This window comes from Heterodontus francisci, chromosome 12, assembly GCF_036365525.1.
Source record: "Heterodontus francisci isolate sHetFra1 chromosome 12, sHetFra1.hap1, whole genome shotgun sequence".
Taxonomy (NCBI): Eukaryota; Metazoa; Chordata; class Chondrichthyes; order Heterodontiformes; family Heterodontidae; genus Heterodontus; species Heterodontus francisci.
The window spans coordinates 28,886,705-28,907,901 of NC_090382.1; the positions used below are offsets into that span (position 1 = coordinate 28,886,705).

At 43.9% G+C, this 21,197-nt stretch overlaps 1 protein-coding gene across 1 annotated transcript in view; it reads right to left on the bottom strand.

Annotated features, from left to right (window-relative positions):
* jakmip2 (janus kinase and microtubule interacting protein 2) overlaps positions 1 to 21,197 on the bottom strand; it is a 310,932-nt gene that overhangs the window by 122,836 nt on the left and 166,899 nt on the right. The window contains exons 5-7 of the mRNA XM_068042905.1: positions 17,206 to 17,406; positions 15,018 to 15,116; positions 9,759 to 9,905 (exon numbers count right to left, since the gene is read on the bottom strand). Of these exons, the coding sequence (XP_067899006.1) occupies positions 9,759 to 9,905; positions 15,018 to 15,116; positions 17,206 to 17,406 (447 nt within the window). The remainder of the gene's footprint in view (positions 1 to 9,758; positions 9,906 to 15,017; positions 15,117 to 17,205; positions 17,407 to 21,197) is intronic.

Sequence of the window (21,197 nt, forward strand, 5' to 3'; positions counted from 1 at the left end):
GGATTACAGGCCTGTAATATAGATTTGCGGGTGTAACATAGAGTCATGGGCAGAACATAGTGAAGCACTGGGCATGAGTGGGCTCCAGATAGGCCAGCTCCCAGAGGGTAAGTCCACAGATGAGTTCTGCTGCAGGGAACCCAGATGAGGACTTCAATGGAGCAGCTGTCACACTCACACAATGCAAACTATAAGTATGAACTTATGAAGTATAAACCCAAAACAAACATTTTCCTGTAAAACAAAAGAGAAGTTGCAAAGTCAGGTGACCTTTTCTTGCCTGACAATGCACATGGTACTGCAAGAACCCCGAGCTAATTTTCATAATTGGACAAGTCTTGGTGAAGTCATTAAAATGCAAATGACATTTCTGGACATATCTTTGAAAAGTCATTAATATACAATTACCTTTCATGTGGTAATGGCTACATTTCTCCAACTAATTGGGTTCACAATTCTGTTGCAGACTCTTCAACTCCAAATGTGAAATCCAAAAAATGGGTGTAAAAAGCTCTATTATATCAAAATGGTCTGTGGATGAGTGATACCCGGACTCCATTATCTGGCAATCGCCTAACCATCAGAAACTATTTATGAGGACAAAGGAAAGAGAAGCTGTGGTCACATGACAGAAACTAGGTTCTGAAAAAGGGTTTTAATAAGGCACATTCTGAGCAGACAGAGGTAGAAAGACATCTATGCCAACGAAGAGAAAAGACCCTGCCTAAGACAATTTGAAACCACATGTAGGTGGAGAGGTGTATGTACTTGACATGTAGGTCAAGTTGGCCCTGAACTGAGGAACCATACCAAGGCTTTGCCACTGAACCTTGTCTAGAGTATAAGAAGAAAAATTTGCTACTGCGAACATAAAATAACAGAGAATCTGGCCTCCTAAGCCTTCAGGGCTTTTCTTCAGTGGACAAAAGGACAAAAAAGGATTACAGGCCTGCATCATTTCAAATCTTCATCCTGGGGACAAACAAGTGTAATAGAGAACTCTTGAAATCGTAAGACTTAAACGAATGGTACTTTTATAATCACAGTCTTTTCTTGAGTGTGTGTGTGTGTGTGTATCTGTATGAGTATGAGAGTGGATGTAGTTGTGTACATTTGGGTATTGAACAATAAACATTTATCTTTCTTTCAAAACTTTTGAGAAAACCTGTAATTTGTCTGCTCCTGACAATTAAAGCACTCAGGAGCTAAAACAGTTTTTTAAAATATGCTGCCTTCGGTCAGACGAGAGGTGAAAAGGGGAAGCCTTCACTATCATCTCGCTCATCTGTCCGTAACACAGTCTACAGGAGAATTCTGGTAACGATGCACACTGAGATGCTTGGTGCATTGGCAGGCCTGCCAGACAGCCTCCTTTTTTTTATTTGTTCATGGGATGTGTGTTATGCTGGCTAGGCCAGCATTTATTGCCATCCCTATTTGCCCTTGAACCCTGAGTGGTTTGCTAGGCCATTTCAGAGGGGAATTAAGAGTCAACCACATTGCTGTGGGTCTGCAGTCACATGTAAGCCGGACCAGGTAAAGACGGCAGATTTCCTTCCCTAAAGGACATTAGTGAAACAGATGGGTTTTTACAACAATCAACAATGGTTTCATGGTCATCATTAGACAAGCTTTTAATTCCAGATTTTTTAATTACATTCAAATTTCACCATCTGCCATGGTGGGATTCAAACCCATATCCCCAGAGCATTAGCCAGGGCCTCTGTCAAAGAGCCTGGAGGAGTCCAGCATCAACGTGGCACAGGGCATCGTGCAGAGCTTGGAGCCCATCTTTTTCAGCATGGAAGTGGTAACTAACTCCATGAGATCACAGGGAGGACGACCCATGACGCAGTGTCTGGTGACCACTGTCTCAGCTTTCCCTGCAGAGCAGGTGGAATCCTCACAACATTTCAGTACTACAGACAGAGTTCATGAGATCCATGCTTGCCGCCATGCAGGCTCAGACTGCTGCCAGCATGGTTGCGGATACCAGTGCTCTAAGGGGCATGGAGGCTCTCACAGCAGTTCAGCAACCTGTGCTCCAGCAGATTACAAGGATTTCTGAGGCGCTCGCACGGGCATGGGAGTGGCTTTGTGAAGCATAGGATGACAGCATTTATGATCCCACTACTGTCACTCTGCTAGTGTCCTTGCTGTTGCATCTCATCTAGCCAGTCCAGACTACTCTCACCAATGCTGAGATGGTGCAGTCTGAAGCCAAGCCCTCAAGGTCCAGAGCTTCTCAAGGGCATCTTGCAAGATCATCTGCAGTCTCCCCCCATGAAAGTCATCAGCCTTCCACGACCAATGCTGCAGCCAGAGGAGTAGCACTGCATGGAGCACTAGGCCAGGAAAAGGTACCCACAAGACAGGCACTAAAGGAATGCACAAGGATGAATAGTTTATAACTGTTTGTTTAATTGTATGTGTTGTTGATTAAAGATGTTTTGTGAAGGCTTTTGTCAGTGGCTTTGTCCCCAGTCCTGCAGCAAGAACAGATTTAACTTAAAGTAAACTGACATTAAATGGTTAAGCAGCTGTACTGTAAAGGCAGTGTTGTAAGTTCACCAACCATATGAAATTGAGCAAGATTTATATCCCAGCATGCCTCAAGGAACCAATGGGCATTTTAAATGAACTTTTAAAACAAGCTGTGAGCTGAAAGGAATGCAGAAGGAAATTATTCATACAGACACACAAACACAGACAATTGATTGACTTTATGAATATGATAACCAAGGAAGTAGCTGGAGATCACACAATGGCACATGTTTGTTTAAATTTAACTGATTGTCCTGTCCATTGAATTCCTGTGGTCAGGCTGTTAACAAGACTGACAAATCAACATGACAGGCATTGACCATGGGTCCATCGAGTCTGGATCAGTTCCCTCATCCTTTTGAAATGTTAATATCAAAATTGTTGCTGCAGTAAAAAACAATTCGTCAGCTTTACGATAGTCTGAGACTCAGCCAGTATGTTCGCAACCTTGGTGTCACATTTGACTCCGAGATGAGCTTCCGACCTCATATTTGTGCCAACACTAAGACCACCTATTTTCACTTTCACAGCATCATCTGACTTTGCCCCTGTCTCAGCTCAACTACTGCTGAAACCCTCATCCATGCCTTCATTACCTCTAGACTTGGCTATTTCAATGCACCGCTGCCTGGTTTCCCACATTCATCTCTCCAGGAACTTGAGTTCACACAAAACTCTGCTGCCCATGGTTAACTTGCAACAAGTCCTGTTACCCATCACCTCTGTGTTCACTGACCTACATCGACTCCCAGTCAATCAATGGCTTGATTTTAAAATTCTCATCCTTGTTTTCAAATCCCTCCAAGTCCTCGCCCCTCACTATCTCTATAATCTCCTCTGGCCCCACAACCCTCCAAGATATCTTTGCTCTTTCCGTTGCCTAGGACCCAAGCTCTGGAATACCCACTCTGCACCTCTCCACCTCACTTTCCTCCTTTAAGACACTCCTGAAAACCTACCTCTTCAACCAAGCTTTTGGTCATCTGACCTAATATCTCCTTTTGTGGCTCAGTTTTATAATGCTCCTGTGAAGTGCCTTGGGACATTTTATCACATTAAAGGTGCTATATAAATATAGGTTGTTGTTGTAGTTCCAGAATGCTGATAAGTTCGAATCCTTACCCCATCAAAACACCTTTGTGTCATAATGGTTGAAAAGCGAACAGAATGAGGACATTTCCTTGTGTGATAATGGACGATTCACTGAACCAGGATGGGGAAGTGATCAAATCAAGCACTCTATAGGTTTGCAGAAACAGACAAGATTAAGATAGTACAATCAAGGGGGGAGGTTGCATCAATCAATTGTCATGGCTATGATCTTTGTATTATAAAAAGGATGCACTTAATAACAAACTAGCAACTTGCAATGGAACTGTGGATAAATTTGATCACTCATACAGATGGAAACATAGTCCTCGGAATGATTGCTGCAGTGAGTGATGTTTGAAATTAAAGAGAGTTAAAGGAGACAGTGTATGTGATTTCTGTTTGAAGTTAAAAGACATTGATTTTAAAATTCTCATCCTTGTTTTCAAATTGCTCCAAGGCCCCGCACCTCCCTACTCTGTAATCTCCTCCGCCCCAAAACCCTCTTGACATTTGTATGTTATCCGTAGTACAATCAACAGTTAAAAGAATACAGAAATAAAAGCAAAATACTGCGGATGCTGGAAATCTGAAACAAAAACAAGAAATGCTGGAATCACTCAGCAGGTCTGGCAGCATCTGTGGAAAGAGAAGCAGAGTTAACATTTCGGGTCAGTGACCCTTCTTCGGAACTGACAAATATTAGAAAAGTCACAGATTATAAGCAAGTGAGGTGGGGGTGGGGCAAGAGATAACAAAGGAGAAGGTGCAGATTGGACCAGGCCACATAGCTGACCAAAAGGTCACGGAGCAAAGGCAAACAATATGTTAATGGTGTGTTGAAAGACAAAGCATAAGTACAGATTAGGTGTAAACACACTGATTATTGAACAGCAGCAAGTGCAAACCTGAAAAAAACCTGAAAAAAACAGTGGGTAAGCAAACTGAACAAACTAAGATGAAATGAAATAAATGCAAAAAAAAGGATTGCAAAAAATGTAAAAAAGAATGTAAAAAAAGAAAAAAGGAAGAAAAACTAACTAAAAATGGAAGTAAAATGGGGGGCTGTCATGCTCTGAAATTATTGAACTCAATGTTCAGTCCGGACTGAACATTTTTAGTTAGTTTTTCTTCCTTTTTTCTTTTTTTACATTCTTTTTTACATTTTTTACAATCCTTTTTTTTGCATTTATTTCATTTCATCTTAGTTTGTTCAGTTTGCTTGCCCACTGTTTTTTTCAGGTTTTTTTCAGGTTTGCACTTGCTGCTGTTCAATAATCAGTGTATTTACACCTAATCTGTACTAATGCTTTGTCTTTCAACACACCATTAACATATTGTTTGCCTTTGCTCCGTGACCTTTTGGTCAGCTATGTGGCCTGGTCCAATCTGCACCTTCTCCTTTGTTATCTCTTGCCCCACCCCCACCTCACTTGTTTATAATCTGTGACTTTTCTAATATTTGTCAGTTCCAAAGAAGGGTCACTGACCCGAAACGTTAACTCTGCTTCTCTTTCCACAGATGCTGCCAGACCTGCTGAGTGAATCCAGCATTTCTTGTTTTTGTTGTAAAAGAATACTGAGTTGTACTGAGTTGTGAGCGTTGACCATTCTAGCTCACCCAGACAGGTTCAGGTTGGATTGTGGAATTAGGATATGAGGGGGAAGGTGTGGGTTCACCTACCTACAGCTTTTACTGTTGAATGTTGGCCAAGGGAACCTTGTGGTGGAGAGTCTGAAATGGATGTGACGATAGGAATGGGAGGAGTCCATGTTTGCATCAGGAGGTTTGTTTCAAGTGAAGTGGAGCCTCACAATTTGCTCTCTCTTGCTGCATCCAGTTGCATGGGGTTCATGTTACCTGCTCCCTACCTCCTCCTGAGATGGCCTCCAGATGCCAGGAGGTAATATCTGCACCACCATAATGGGCAGGCTGTGGAGGACACAACACACTGTCACAAACTGGGAGACCCTCTTTGGCAGCCCGAGGACTCGAAGCAGTGATTCAGGAAGCCGATTGCCTGCTCTACAATGTTACGCATGGCTCCCTTGTTTTCATTATATGCCTGCTCCACATGTATGGTGGGATGGTGGAAGGGGTCATCAGCCACGTGTAGAGGGGTAGCCTTTGTCCCCAAGCAGTCAACCGCTTGATCTTCTCAGAGGCCCGAAGATGGTGGGTAGGGCAGACAGGTGCAGAATGAAAACATCATGCCAGGATAGTGGGCATTCACCTGATAAAGCTCTTAGTGTGGTTGCACATTGCATGTTTATGGAGTGGCAGCCCTTGTGGCTCCTGTAACTCTCCCCATTGACCTGTCGGGGGTAGGGGGGGGAGTGGGTGAGGGGGTGGGGAGAGGCCTGCAGAGCCACATACATGCAGTCGATGGTGCCCTGCAATCCTACTATCCTGGTGAAGGCTTGTGCTCTTTCATCCAATGTTGCAATATGGTCTCTTCTACACTGGGGTCACCGTTTTGTGGAACACCTCCGTTCAGTCCACAAGGACTACTCTCGACTTCCTGTCACCTGTCATTTTAATTCTCCACCTTGCTCCCACTCTGACCTTTCTGTCCTTGGCCTGCTACAGTGTTCCAATAAAGCTCAACGCAAGATCGAGGAACAGCACCTCAACTTTCAACTGGGCACTTTACAGCCTTCCTGACTCAACATTGAGTTCAATAATTTTAGATGGCTGCTATACTGCCATGTACACCTCACCCAGACACATCTTTTGTTTCTGTACTTGGCTTTTACCATGAAACCTTTTGTCATTTAATATCTCCTGCCTTCCATCCTATCACAATCCTTCTCTTTTATTCTTCATGCCCCCTTTCACTTGCTCAAAATCTATTACTTTTCGAACCTTTGCCAGTTCTGATGAAAGGTCATCAACCTGAAACATTAATTCTGCTTTTCTCTCCACAGATGCTGCCAGACCTGCTGAGTATTTTCAGCATTTTTTATTTTTGTTGCTCTTTCATTCTGTTCTTGCCTCCTGAGGGATAGGAAATGAAGCCCTCTCGCCTTGCATATATGCCCTTCATTATCTCCTGGATGCTGAAATGTTGGTAATGTCTCCTGTTCCTGCCCCCACCTGGAAGGATCCAAAGGCATAAAAGTTCATGGCAATGGTGACCTTCACGAGCACTGGGAGAGTTCTCTGTGCCCTGCTGTGAGCTCCAGGTTGAGCTGAAGGAGGTGGCACAGCTCCATTATCCCCTCCTTGGAAAATCTTTCCCTCCTCAGGCATTACTCCCAGCTCATACAAAAGTATGAGTATTGCTCCTGGAAAACTTGGGTTGCGTTGGGCCTGTGATGTAGAGCCCACCTTCTCCTCCCTCCTTGCAGAGCTCCCCCTCTCTCCCTCCTCCATTGCATCTGTTGGGCATGTTGCAGACCAAGAGGTATTGCAACAACTGCCCCCATACCTGGGTCCAGTACTCCACTCTCCTCCCTGACTCACCAACAGCCAAAAAAAACACCTCCAACAACACTACACAGTGCTTTTGCCAACTCTGCCAGCACAAGTAGGTGAAAAACACCTCACTTGCAACTTGTTGAGTGGCCCTTTAAAAAGCCCTAATTCAAGGTCCATCTTGCCTTTCTACACTTGTTTTCTCCTGAATGATTACACATACGTAAACAGGACGTGCATAATACAAGTTATTAATCCTGGTGTTTTATCAGCCAGTTAGGCTGTACGATGTCAGGATAGTGTCCATTCACACCTGCCTCATGACTCATGGACCACACAGGAAGCAGCTGACATTGCAGCCCAAAATCAGTAAGTGGTGCAAGGCCTCCACAAGCAGTGCTACATGAATTAAATTTGTGCCCAATGTCTGTGAGCAGGCAAGGAGAGTGTTGGAATAATCAGGTCTGGAGTTGAAAGAGTCTTTCCAGTGTAGAGGTTCCGGCATGGATGGTGGTAGGCAATCTTTTGGAGGTAGAGGTAAGCAATTTTGGTGCTGGTTGGAATGTGGAATTTAAAACCCAGCTTGAATGGGATCCAAAGATTGTGTATGGGTTGGTTCAGCTTGAGACAGTGGCCAGGGATGGGAATAGAGTCAGTGGCATGAGAGCAGTGGTGGGTGCTGAAGATGGGGGTTTTGGCCTTCCCGATGTCAAGCTGTAGAAAGTTATGCTTAATCCAAGACTTCATATAGGAGAAATAGATTGACAGCATGGAGGTCGTGAAGGGGTCGAGACAAGTGATGCAGATGAAAAGTCACATATTATCAGTGTACATATGGAAACAGCCCATGTCTGGGAATAATGTCATTGTAGACAGAAAGAAAGGCTTTCATTTATAAAATGCCTTTCATGACAACCATTTCAAAGTGTTTTATAGCCAATGGCACAGTGGCGCAGTGGTTAGCACTGCAGCCTCACAGCTCCAGAGACCCAGGTTCAATTCTGGGTACTGCCTGTGCGGAGTTTGCAAGTTCTGCATGTGACCGCGTGGGTTTTCGCCGGGTGCTCCGGTTTCCTCCCACAGCCAAAGACTTGCAAGTTGATAGGTAAATTGGCCATTATAAATTGCCCCTAGTATAGGTAGGGGAATATCGGGAAGGTGGGGATGTGGTAGGAATATGGGATTAGTGTAGGATTAGTATAAATGGGTGGTTGATGGTCAGCACAGACTTGGTGGGCCGATGGGCCTGTTTCAGTGCTGTATCTCTAATCTAATCTAACACCTCGGACAGTGCAGCACTCCCTCAGTACTGCACTAGAGTGTCAGCCTTGATTTTTGAATGCAAACAGTGGAGTGGGACTTGAACCCAGAACTTTGTGACTTAGAGGGAAGAGTGTTATCAACTGACAGCTGACAGGACCAGAGGAATTCAGTCAATGAGTTATGGAAGAGATTGACATGGGGCTGGGAAATGACAACACATTCAAGAGCTTAGAGCAAAAGGGAGGGTGGAATTATGACAGAATTAGAAACGAGGGTTATGTTAAGAGTGAGGTCTAGTTTTTAAGATGGTGATGGTAGTGGTTTGGGAGGGGAGAGATAAACATGCCGGTGGTTTTGTTACAAATAGCTCATAGAAAATTTACCACCCATGTCAGAAAATACAAAGGGGCACTGTTCTCATTGAAAAAGAGTTTGACAAAGCTTATAGTGTTTGAGGTGGAAAGGGAATCAGGACACATCATGTGAAAATTATTAATTTTAATCCAGTTCAGGTTTCTGCATCATCTGTTTGTCATCAATGAAATAAAAGTTGAATGGACACTTCTTCAAGAAGATGGCAGCCCATTCCAGCCCTAGCTACCAGACAGAAACTGAGCAGGTGGACGGTTGAAATTGGCAGGTTACATACCACCTAAACGCCTCCTGGATCCCACCGTCCATGATTTTAACCTCTCCTTTATGGCAGGTCCTAATGATGTAGTAAAGACTTTACTGAAATTTTAATTCAGACCTGAGCAGGGAAGTTGCTGCAGCCTTCCCAACTGAACTGACGAGGGCCTGGCCCCCAGGAGAGGATCAGCCCCCAGAGTCGATCAGAACCCCACCCTGGAGTGGAACAGATCCCACCCTGGAGAGGATCAGCCCCCAGAGAGGATCAGAACCCTACCCAGGAGAGGATCAGGCCCCCACCCAGGAGAGGATCAAGTCCCCAGGCTGTAAAAGGTAAGAATTTTCTTTCCCTGTGGGGCCAGGGGGAGCAGGACTGCACCTCCTCCAGGATGCACAAAGAAAGCTTAGGCCTCTTCATCCACCGACTTTCCTATTTCCAAACACGAGCTCCTTGCAAAATGCTTCCTGGAACCAATCCTGCCCCTCCAGGCTACATGATTTTCCACTGCTTCCCTGCAACTTTACGTCTCGAACGGGCAGGCATTTGGCCAGCAGGATTTAAATGAGGCCCAGTAGTTATACTAGCTGGTATTCCATGTCTGTAACTCTCCTCATTACACATCTGCCCAGGATCCATCTGGGATTAACATCAAGGCTCATATGATGGCTTTTTGAAAATCTGCAATACGTCAATTGATTTCAATAACTCTAAACAAATCTATGCAGAAAGTAATGTGTATAACCTTGTAAATGGTGGATATCATTTTACTTGAGTGAGATGGAGAATCAAAATTCTGTCATATTTGGAAATTACCATTTCTGCATTTTCTCTGGTAAGTACTTTGAATTTCTCCTCCATACGTTGCAAAGACTGAGTTAAGTCATCGTTTCTCTTGTTCAGGCACTTGTTCTTCTCCAGGAGAGGTTTATATTGTTTTTCGGCTTCACGAATTCGCTTCAGCTGGAATCACAAGTTCAAAATTAATTTTGTTTGACCTTTTGACTCCTTACTTACATGTCACACAACTGTTTGTTGTCCTCAGGCATCTCACAATTCTGACTGTAAACCCCTTGAGTCCATTTAGTCAATAATAATGTTATAAAGATTGTTCAAATTCAGCCAATATGTTGTAATCCAATTTAAAATCTATTCTTCCATGTGAAGTGTCAAAATGTTAAGCACAGCACTGGAAATAACTGAATAATCTTTAGGCTTGTACTTAAAACTGAAAACTTTGTGCTTAATTGAGGTATTGTTTATGAGGGTCACCACGTGGTCAAAACTTGAGGACATGTTTGTTTTACTGTGAGAGGCAAAATAGTTAAAAGTCACCATGATGAAAGCCAACCTTTGAGCTAAGATGAATTTGTTTTCCCTCATCAAATCTCATGCAAACATGTGAGAGTGAGCCTGAGAAAGCACAGAATTGATGTGACCATGGTGGTCCTGAGTGTTATGAGTTGGCGTGGTCTGTTGCACACACCTCAGATGGTTTAGTCAGGGATAGCATGGAGTCGATTGCCTAGACTACCCAATTAATTAATCTTGGAATGACCCAAACAGGAGAAGCCTTCATGTGGTCGCAAAATTGATTTATCATGAAAAATACAGAGTCCAACAGGTACATTGAGGAATTGCAATCTTTGCTGGGGATTGACTTTTCTGGTCTCTCTTTTTCAAGCTCCTCCTTCAGGGACTATTGAAGATGATCACCTACCTCCCTTTTATTGAAAACAATTGATATTTTCTGCCTCCAGTGACTCACCATTATGGGATATAACAATATAGAACATCAAAACCTCAATGAAAATACAAATTTGAAATTAAAGTCAATATTGTTAAATGCATCCAATATCATATTCTATTTAAAAATCACTATACAGTTAAAATTTGGACATAAAAATGCAGACATTTAATGGGCAAAAATTTCAATAAAATCTCCAAATTTTATGACACTCATAACCATTGACTCCAGTAAACACACAGGGCCGAAATATTAAAAGGCCATGGAGACAAGACTGGAGGCGGACAGGTCCGCAATTTCCCAGCACCAATCCGCCGCATGCTCCCCCCTCTGGGCCATTTTACAAAATGAATGGTTAGCGGGAGGAGGTGGGCTGGGTGGTGGTGGCGATGGCTAACCATCTGCAAGCAGTGGGTAGCCAATTAAGGCCCTACAAGGGCCTATTAAGGGCACAGTGCAGGCACAAGTCAGGATCCCTGCTGAGGCCAACTCCTGGCTGATGAATGAAGGCAGCCTTCTGGAAGACCAAGGTGGGGTACAGCACTCCATATAACTTTAACCACCACCACCCCCCCCCCACCCATGGCCATGGCTGTGAGATGACCATAGCTGCAGTGGCCAGTATAAATTTCACCTTTGTTAAAAGCTCTTCAGAGGACGCCTCCATCTTGAGGCGCCCTCTCTCTCCTACATAAATCAGCTGTTCCCGCCTCTGACTGTAGGGCTGTTGATCTCTCAGGGCCTTAATTCTGCAGCAAGCACACACCCTGGCCATGAATTGGCCAGCTGGTGAAAAATCACGTCGGGCCTCAGGCGCCAATGCGATGCGATTTTGGGACCCAGAAATGAACCTGACATCAAGGTCCCAACCCAGAACAAGAATCCAACCCACAATTTCTGTCCAATAGATTACGCACAAATGCTTCATTATTCATGGGAAGTCCCTCCATAAGTTCAAATTTCACAACTAATCTTTGACTCAAAATCATCACCAGTTCTTCTTTGGCCTCCTTGTCTCGAGAGACAATGGGTAAGCGCCTGGAGATGGTCAGAGGTTTGTGGAGCAGCGCCTGGATTGGCTATAAAGGCCAATTCTAGAGTGACAAACTCTTCCACAGGTGCTGAAGATAAAACTGGTTGTCAGGGCTGTTGCACAGTTGGCTCTCTCCTTGCGCTTCTGTCTTTTCTCCTGCCAACTGCTAAGTCTCTTCGACTCGCCACGCTTTAGCCCCGCCTTTATGGTTGCCCGCCAGTTCTGGAGATTGCTGGCAACTGACTCCCATGACTTGTGATCAATGCCACAGGACCTCATGTTGCGTTTGCAGACGTCTTTAAAGCGGAGCCATGGACGGCCGGTGGGTCTGGTACCAGTGACGAGCTCGCTGCACAATGTGTCCTTGGGGATCCTGCCATCTTCCATGCGGCTCACATGGCCAAGCCATCTCAGGCGCCGCTGGCTTAGTAGGGTGTATGTGCTGGGGATGATGGCCGCCTCGAGGACTTCTGTGTTGGAGATACGGTCCTGCCACCTGATGCCAAGGATTCTCCGGAGGCAGCGAAGATGGAATGAATTGAGATGTCGCTCTTGGCTGATGTACGTTGTCCAGGCCTCGCTGCCGTAGAGCAAGGTACTGAGGACACAGTCTTGATACACTTGGACTTTTGTGTTCTGTGTCAGTGCACCATTTTCCCACACTCTCTTGGCCAGTCTGGACATAGCAGAGGAAGCCTTTCCCATGCGCTTGTTTAATTCTGCATCGAGAGACAGGTTACTGGTGATAGTTGAGCCTAGGTCGGTGAACTCTTGAACCACTTCCAGAGTGTGGTCGCCGATATTAATAGATGGGGCATTTCTGACGTCCTGTTCCATGATGTTCGTTTTCTTGAGGCTGATGGTTAGGCCAAATTCATTGCAGGCAGCCGCAAACCTGTCGATGAGTCTCTGCAGACACTCTTCAGTGTGAGATGTTAATGCAGCATCGTCAGCAAAGAGGAGTTACCTGATGAGGACTTTCCGTACTTTGGTCTTCGCTTTTAGACGGGCAAGGTTGAACAACCTGCCACCTGATCTTGTGTGGAGGAAAATTCCTTCTTCTGAGGACTTGAATGCATGTGAGAGCAGCAGGGAGAAGAAGATCCCAAACAGTGTAGGTGCGAGAACACAGCCCTGTTTCACGCCACTCAGGATAGGAAAGGGGTCTGATGAGGCGCGGCTGTGCTGAATTGTGCCTTTTATATTGTCATGGAATGAGATGATGATACTTAGTAGCTTTGGTGGACATCCAATCTTTTCTAGTAGTCTGAAGAGACTACGTCTGCTGACGAGGTCAAAGGCTTTGGTGAGATCAATGAAAGCAACGTAGAGGGGCATCTGTTGTTCACGGCATTTCTCCTGTAGCTGGCGAAGGGAGAACAGTATGTCAATGGTGAATCTCTCTGCTCGAAAGCCACACTGTGCCTCAGGATAGACACGCTCATCTAGCTTCTGGAGCCTGTTTAAAGCGACACGAGCGAAGACCTTCCCCACTATGCTGAGCAGGGAGATTCCACGGTAGTTGTTGCAGTCACCGCGGTCACCCTTGTTCTTATAGAGGGTGATGATATTGGCATTGCACATGTCCTGTGGAACTGCTCCCTCATCCCAGCACAGGCAAAGCAGTTCGTGCAGAGCTCAAAGTATAGCAGGCTTGGCACTCTTGATGATTTCAGTGGCATCACCAATGTTAACACTACCCATACAAATGATCACATTTTATCCAAGGATAACCTGTTGACTGCTATAAGCTAGTGTAACTTGATACTAATACCAATCTCACCAAGACTAATTAACATAGGAGTTACAGTAAGAGACAACCTTGCAAGAGATTACTGAAAGGGAAAGGAAATTCTGGGGAATACTGGGACTTATCAACCTATCGAGTCGTTTCCCAGAGTTGAGTGGCTCTGGAGCAGATCCCAGAATGGTTTAAATCTGCTTCCCCCAACCCCTATAGTTTGAAATGGAAGTGAGCAGCAATATTAGAACTGACTTTTTATATAAAGAAGTAATACTTTGAGCAAGAAGTACTCCAGACAGAATTTTGTCTCCATTAATGAGGTGTTTTGAGAAATTACATAACGGGGGGAATTTTATGCCGACAGCGGAGGTCACGATGTCGGGAGAAACTGACACCAAGATTCCCACGTCACCTCTTTTCCGGAAGGCCCGCTGAATTTAGTGCCAATCAGTGACAGGCCTTCCATAGGAATTAGGACCCCGTCACCGGGAGTGCCACCCTTGGAGAGATGGCGGTCAATTAGAGGTCGGTAGCTGCAGTGCCAGCGCGGAGGTGCTGGAGATGACCATCTTGGAGGCCGAGGATCGTCGCTGGACCCAGGCCTCAGGTAGGTCAGGGCGGGAGGGCTCCCATGGTGTAGTGGTTACTGGGGAGGGGGGAGTGGGTCAGCAGAAGGGCAGAGGGGTGGCCCTCAGCGGGCCCCCCACCTTCCTGATGTCAGGTCCCTTGTTCAGACACTAAGTGCCTTTGAACGAGGCCCCCCATTAACCCAGAACCGAGAAGCAGCCTGAACAGGCATGCCATGTTTCCTGTGCAACAACATCCAGCCCACTGCATGGATAATTATGGCTGCGGCGGGAAGATGTCCTTAATTGGGGGTTAATTACCAGTTAAGGGCGTCAATTGGCAGCAGGGCAGGAAGGCCGTTCACAGGCCATCCCGCCCCAGACTAAATTTTGGCAGAGGCAGGAGGGTGGTGGGAACCCTCCCCGCCACCATCCCACCCAATTTTATGCTTTCCCCACCTCCAAACCCGCCACAGGGGAGAGCATAAAATTCCACCCAATTTGTCCAATGATGGGGGTTTAATTTGTGTTCAGTTCATATTGTGGGAACCAGAAAAGCCACTTATCCTCTGAGTATCTGAGCCTTTAAGACATGAAAAGTCCCAGGTTTAATTGCCAGTTGCCACTGAGTTAGCTAATCTCAGGCAGGCTGGTAAGGGCAGTGCAATTGATCTTAGTGACCATTGAACTAGATCCGGTGATAATATAAGCCAAGATTCTCATTCCATATTACCATCACATAATCTAGGCTGACAGTTCAGTGCAGTTTGGAAGGAGTACTGCCTTTTCAGATGTACCAACATTTGGATGTTAACATGTCTGCTACAGGATCAAGCTGGGTTGGGATACTCCTCATGGTGGAATAGCTTGCTGAAGCTCAGGGATGAATTTGCCTCTGGGACAGGTTTGCTGCTGGAGGAGGGTCATGTGTAATTTATCCAGAAATCAGAAATATGTTGTTGAGCTGTGGATTTAAATCACTTACCAATTCGTTCCTTTCATCTACCAGCAATGTATTTCTATCTTCTAGTTTCCGAATTGTTGAGTTAAGGTCTGCAATCTTGCGCTGGTTTCTCCGCAGGTCCTGTGTGCAAGAATATTGTATAATAATAACATTGTGCAATGCGGATGAGCAGTGACTGCAGCTCAGGGAGTGCTGATGAAAACAACCCCTGTTCACTGATAGCTGTTAGCTACTTGTTCAATTCATCTGAATCAAGAGCAGCAACTAAATGCAGAAAACAAAATGAAAAATTCATCAAAAAATGGAAACAAGTATTAATATTTTTGCTCTATTTTCTCCACAATATAGATTGTTAAGCAAATGATGTATTTCATTTCTAATTGATATGTTCTAAACATGGACAAACTCAGTCTATGGTATCACTATATCAATCTGGAAAGAAAATATTTTTGTTACGCTTACGAGAAGTGCGACAATGAAAATTATGAACTAAAACTGAAGAGTTATAAAAATTGACTGTTTTTAAAAAAAAATTTGGACCTTTCTTTTGAAAAGTGAACAATGTGCTCTAAAGTGGTCATCAAAGGTTAAAAGACTTGGCCTTTGTATATTCAAACTGTCTGACAGGGACAAAGTAATATCTTCAAAGCTAAGCGGTTTCAATTGCACCCATCCTACACCCATCCTGAAATATTCCTGAATTGAATGGGTTCTTCTGAAACAAAGAAGGTGTGAAGTGGAGACATTATTCTCATTTGGGCCATTGTGTGATCACCATGGTGTAGAGACCAAAGCACCTCCTAACAGAAGATGATATGACAATTTTTCTACCTTAAAAGGGTAGCCCTTGTAAAGAGACAAAGATCCAGAAAGAAGCATGCAAGGAGCTTGTTTTCCATCTCAGGGGCTGAGATCGAAGGGATGGGACAGCCAGAAGGGATGCGCCCTGCTGTAGAATTCTACATCTATACTCACAAAGCAGTGAATTAGAAGTGATCCATTGTCTTCAACTGAACCTTCAACCGAGATAGAAATCTACAAACACCTTAGGCCTGCAACCAATGAGAACTTGACTTCTGGGAGAATTCAACAGGTTTATTGTGACCCCATAAAACCTACCCCCCACTTAACATCACTTACCCTCTTCCTCTTTGAGCAAAAAATACATATTTAGGAAACTGAGATATCATGAATAATACATATGTGATACATATTCAATTCTGATAGAAGGAAGAACTTGCATGTATATGATACCTTTCACATCCGCAGGATGGCCCAAAGCACGTTTACAACCAATGGGTTACTTTCAAAGTGCCATCACTATGGCCAGCCACCAAACTGCAATAGGTTTTTCCAATTGTATACATTCCAATCTTATGCATGCAAATTTGACAGGCAACTTGTGCACAACAAATAGCAAATGCATATAAGACCCCATAATGCATTTTGGGTGATATTGGTTGAGGGAAGATTGTAGGTCAGGACACAAGAAAAACTCCTTGCTCTTCTTTGAATAGTGTGATGGGAAATTTAGGTCTATCTAATTGCAATTTAACATCTTATTCAAAAGTCGGCATATCTGACAAGGCAGTATTTCTTCCATCCTGCACTGGTCTGTCAGCCTAGATTATGTGATCAGGACATATAATCTATGACTCAGGGATCACAGTACTGCAAACTGAATTAAACTGACACTTGGCTTAAAGGAAGCCTTTATAAAATAAATTCTTTTCAGATTACCTGATGCTTCATGCCCACTATGCTCTACATGCAAAGAGTCAGGTTCTCCCTATTCCACAATAGGAGCAATAATCTAGCTCGACACTCCAGTGATGTATTGAGGGGGTGCTGCATTGATGAGTGTGGCATCCTTTGAGTAAGATGCAGCTAATGGCCTACCTCCCATGTCAAGTGATCATTAAAAGATTTCCTTGTACTGATCACAGAAGAGGAGATTCTCGCAGCATCCTGGCCAACATTCCTACCTCACTCAATGGTATCAAAAACAGATTAAGTGGTCATTCAGTTCATTATGGCTTGTGGAATCCTGTTGAGTGCAAAATGGCTGTTGCATATGTGCATAACTGACTGCCGTTCAAAGCCTTTCATTGTGCACAAAACATCGAGAAGGCATTGTATAAATGCAAACTTTTCTTTCTTGAAGCAGTAGTTATCTTAACCAAAACCTTTAATTGTATGTGCTGCTTACTGGACTGCCTGGACGATCAGTGCCTGGGATCTCCCGTTTAGGGCTGCTCATGCCCATGTTGCATTCTGCTTCCTTCACTAGGAACAATTGCTCATCGAGAGCCTCCTTCTGGAGTTGAAGCTTCTGTGTGTAACCGGTTTGTACCTCTAGCTCCTTTTCCAGGGAAAAGATTATTCGATCTTTAGCTTTAATCTCATCCATCTTGAAACACAAATCAAAGCAAACAGGTAGTAAACACCAGTGTAAGTGCAGAGTCTCCCTATGACCTTTCCTCTAGCACCACTCTTAATTCTGCTTTGTAACTTATCTCAGCAAGTCAATACAGCACAAATTGTTTCTAGAATTTCATGGCACTACTGTTCCACTGACATTTACTTCATCAGTACAGATTTTTTTTTAAATTTCAAGTTTGTTCTTTTTAAATTTTCCTTAGTAGAATACACAAATATGTTTCCAATGTCATTGTACAGTTTTGTCACACAATACTTACAAGAGAATTAATCGACACATTTAGGTTGTCAATATCACTGTGCATGTGCTGGGAACAATGTGTTGCTTGACACTTAGAATAAATCATCCACAGACACTAGGGTTTGGCTGGGTGGGTAGCATATCAAAGGCCCTGTTGGTTGGGCCAGATCATTGCCTTGCGTGGGTCAATAGTATGGGTCCTTTGTTCGCGTTTGGCCCCATTCTGATCTTGCGGTCTGATCCGTAGTTATCTGAGATGTCTGGGTCTTGTGGTTTTCCAGGAAGAGGTCTGATACCTGTTGACTTTCAGGCAGAGTGTGTTCAGTATTCATTCTGACTGACATATGGAGGGATGCACTCTGCTATAATAGGAGAACACATCTTTTTCATGAATGGGTAGTGGTTGAGCATAGATGCTAGCCCAGAATATACCATCAAACCAAAGTCATTCCAAGAATAACCCCCTAAGGAAAGGTGGAGGTTGTGAATTTCTGTGGAGTGTAATATGCTGAGCACATTTCTTGTTGAAAATATATTGTATTTCCTAAACCAGCTACTCCATTGAAGAATAACTTGGGTGGCAGTAAATTCAGCTGGGTCTCATACATGGTTCTTTCATTTAAATCAAGGCTATACTAATGAAATTAAACTCTCCACTTTCTCCACTATGAGTCTGAATCAGAATGAGGTTGGGGCAGATCAACTGGGAATCAAACAACGGCAAAAACTGTTATATCACCAATTGGCAAACAGAAGCCATGTGAATGGCTAGTGGCATAAATGGAAATGCTGCACTGGTTCAGCATACTGTGTTCGCTGCTCACGATGTGGTCTCATCTACACCAGGGAGTCTAAATGCTGACTGGGTGACTGCTTTGTGGAACACCTCCTTTCAGTCTGCAAGCATGGCCCTGAGCTTCCAGTTGCCTGTCATTTTAATTCTCCCACTCTGAATTTCCTATCCTTGGCCTGCTGCAGTGTTCCAATGAAGTTCAACGCAAACTCAAGAAACAGCACATCATCTTTTGACTGAGCACTTAGCAGCCTTCTGGACTCAACATTGAGTTCAACAACTTTAGATTGTAACCTCTTCCCCTATTTTGTTTTGGTAAGTTTTTCTTTGCTGTTTTTTCTCTCTCTTGTTTCTCCTTAATTCCTTTATTTTTGCTTTTGGAAGGCAGCTATTCATAATTCTGCCATTCACTCCTCCTCTAGACAGACCTTTTGTTTCTTCACATGTCCTATTTGGCCGTGCACCCCATGAAACCTTTTGCCATTTAATCGATCCTGCCCCCTACCAGATCACAGACCTTCCCTTTTGTTTTTCTTCCCCCTCCCTCCCCACTTCTGCTTGCTCAAAACCTATTACATTTCTAACTTTGTCGGTTCTGATGAAAGATCACAGACCTGAAACATTAACTCTGTTTCTCTCTCCTCAGATGCTATCTGACCAGTTGAGTACTTCCAGCTCTTTCTGTTTTTATTGCAGATTTCCAGCATCTGCAGTATTTTTCTTTTTCTTTTCTATAGTTAAAGGAAAAAGATGTTTTTGGCACAGATGTGAGGAATTTCCACGCTGCACTTGATCCAGTTCTGTAACTAATCTGGGAGTGATTAATACTGTCCTTGAATGAATGCCTCAGACATTTTAAGGAATCCAACATTCACCTTGCATGTCTTTTTACACTCCAAACCCCAAGATGACTGTAAATGTTCCACCTGTTTATCCACTTTTGCCCCAGCTCCCATTGAAGATGCTATTCTGGTGGATTATTTCATGTTTAGTTTGCTGTTACCTTGCCCAAGTAGGCATTCTTCATCTGTTAGCCTAAACAGCAATTCAGCAGGCTATAAGACTATGTGAGGCATCACAGCTGAGCTTAGACCTGTCCTACCCAATGCCCAGTCATATGGAATTTCCAGTGATCAGAAACACTGGCTGATTTTCTTTTTCGTTCCCTGGCATAAGAACACCAAAGCAAGTCGTAATGCCTTCCACATTCAACAGAAATGGAAGGGATTGAACCAGGAGTCTTCCAGGTCTACAAGACACAATACCACACCAGGTGATACATTTACCCATCAAACACAGCTTGACTATGTCCATATTTAGATTACAGAATTGTTATAGTGCAGGAGGAGGCCATTTAGCCCATTGTGTCTGCATCCACTCTCCGAATTCACTTAGTGTCATTCCCCCGCCTTCTCCCCGTAATCTTGCACATTCTTCCTTTTCAGGTAACAGTCTAATTCCCTTTTGAAAGCCTGAATTGAACCTGACTCTACCACACTCTCAGGCAATGTATTCCAGATCCTAACCACTCGCTGCATGAAGAAGTTTATTCTCATGTCACTTTTGCTTCTTTGCCAATCACTTTAAATCTGTGCCCGCTCGTTCTCAATCTTTCACGAGTGAGAACAGTTTTTCCCTATCTGCTCTGTCCAGACCCATGATTTTGAATACCTCTATCAAATCTCATTTCAGCCTTGTCTTCTCCAAGGAAAACAGTTCCAACTTCTCCAATTATCTTCATAACTTAAGTTCCTCATCCCTGGAACCATTCTTGTGAATCTTTTCTGTGCTCTCTCCAATGCTTTCACATCTTTCCAAAAGTGCAGCGCCAAGACCTGGAGGCGATACTCCAGTTGAGGCCAAACTAGTGTCTTACACAAGTTCAACATAACCTCCTTGCTCTTGTACTCTATGTCTCTATTAATGAAGCCCAGGATACTGTATGCTTTATTAATCGCTCTCTCAACCTGTCCTGCCACCTTCAATGACTGATGCACATATACCCCCAGGTCCCTCTGCTCCTGCACCCTCTTTAGAGTTGTCCCCTTTATTTTATATTGTCTCTCCATGTTCTTCCTACCATAGTGAATCACTTCACATTTCTCTGTATTGAATTTCATCTGCTGCTTATCTGCCCATTCCACCAACTTCTCTACATCCTTTTGAAGTCCTGCACTATCCTCCTCACAGTTCACAATTGTTCCAAGTTTCGTAACATTTGTAAATTTTGAAATTGTGCCCTGTACACCAAGATCTGGGTCATTAATATATATCAGGAAGAGCAAGGGTCTCAACACTGACCACTGGGGAACTCCACTACAAACCTTCCTCCAGCCTGCAAAATCTCCATTAACCACTACTCTCTGTTTCCTGTCACTCAGCCAATTTTGTATCCATGTTGCCACCGTCCCTTTTATTCCATGAGCTATAAATATGCTCACAAGTCTGTTGTGTGGCACTGTATCAAATGCCTTTTGGAAATCCATGTACATCACTTCAACATCACTGCCCTCATCAACCATCTTGATTACCTCTTCAAAAAAACTCAAGCAAGTTAGGTAAACATGATTTTGTCTTAACGAATCCTTGCTGACTTTCCTTAACACACATTTATCCATGTGACTATTAATTTGGTCCAAAATTATTGTTTCTAGAAGTTTCCCCACCATCAAAGTTAAACTGGCTGGCCTGTAGTTGCTTGGCTTATCGTTATATCCTTTTTTGAACA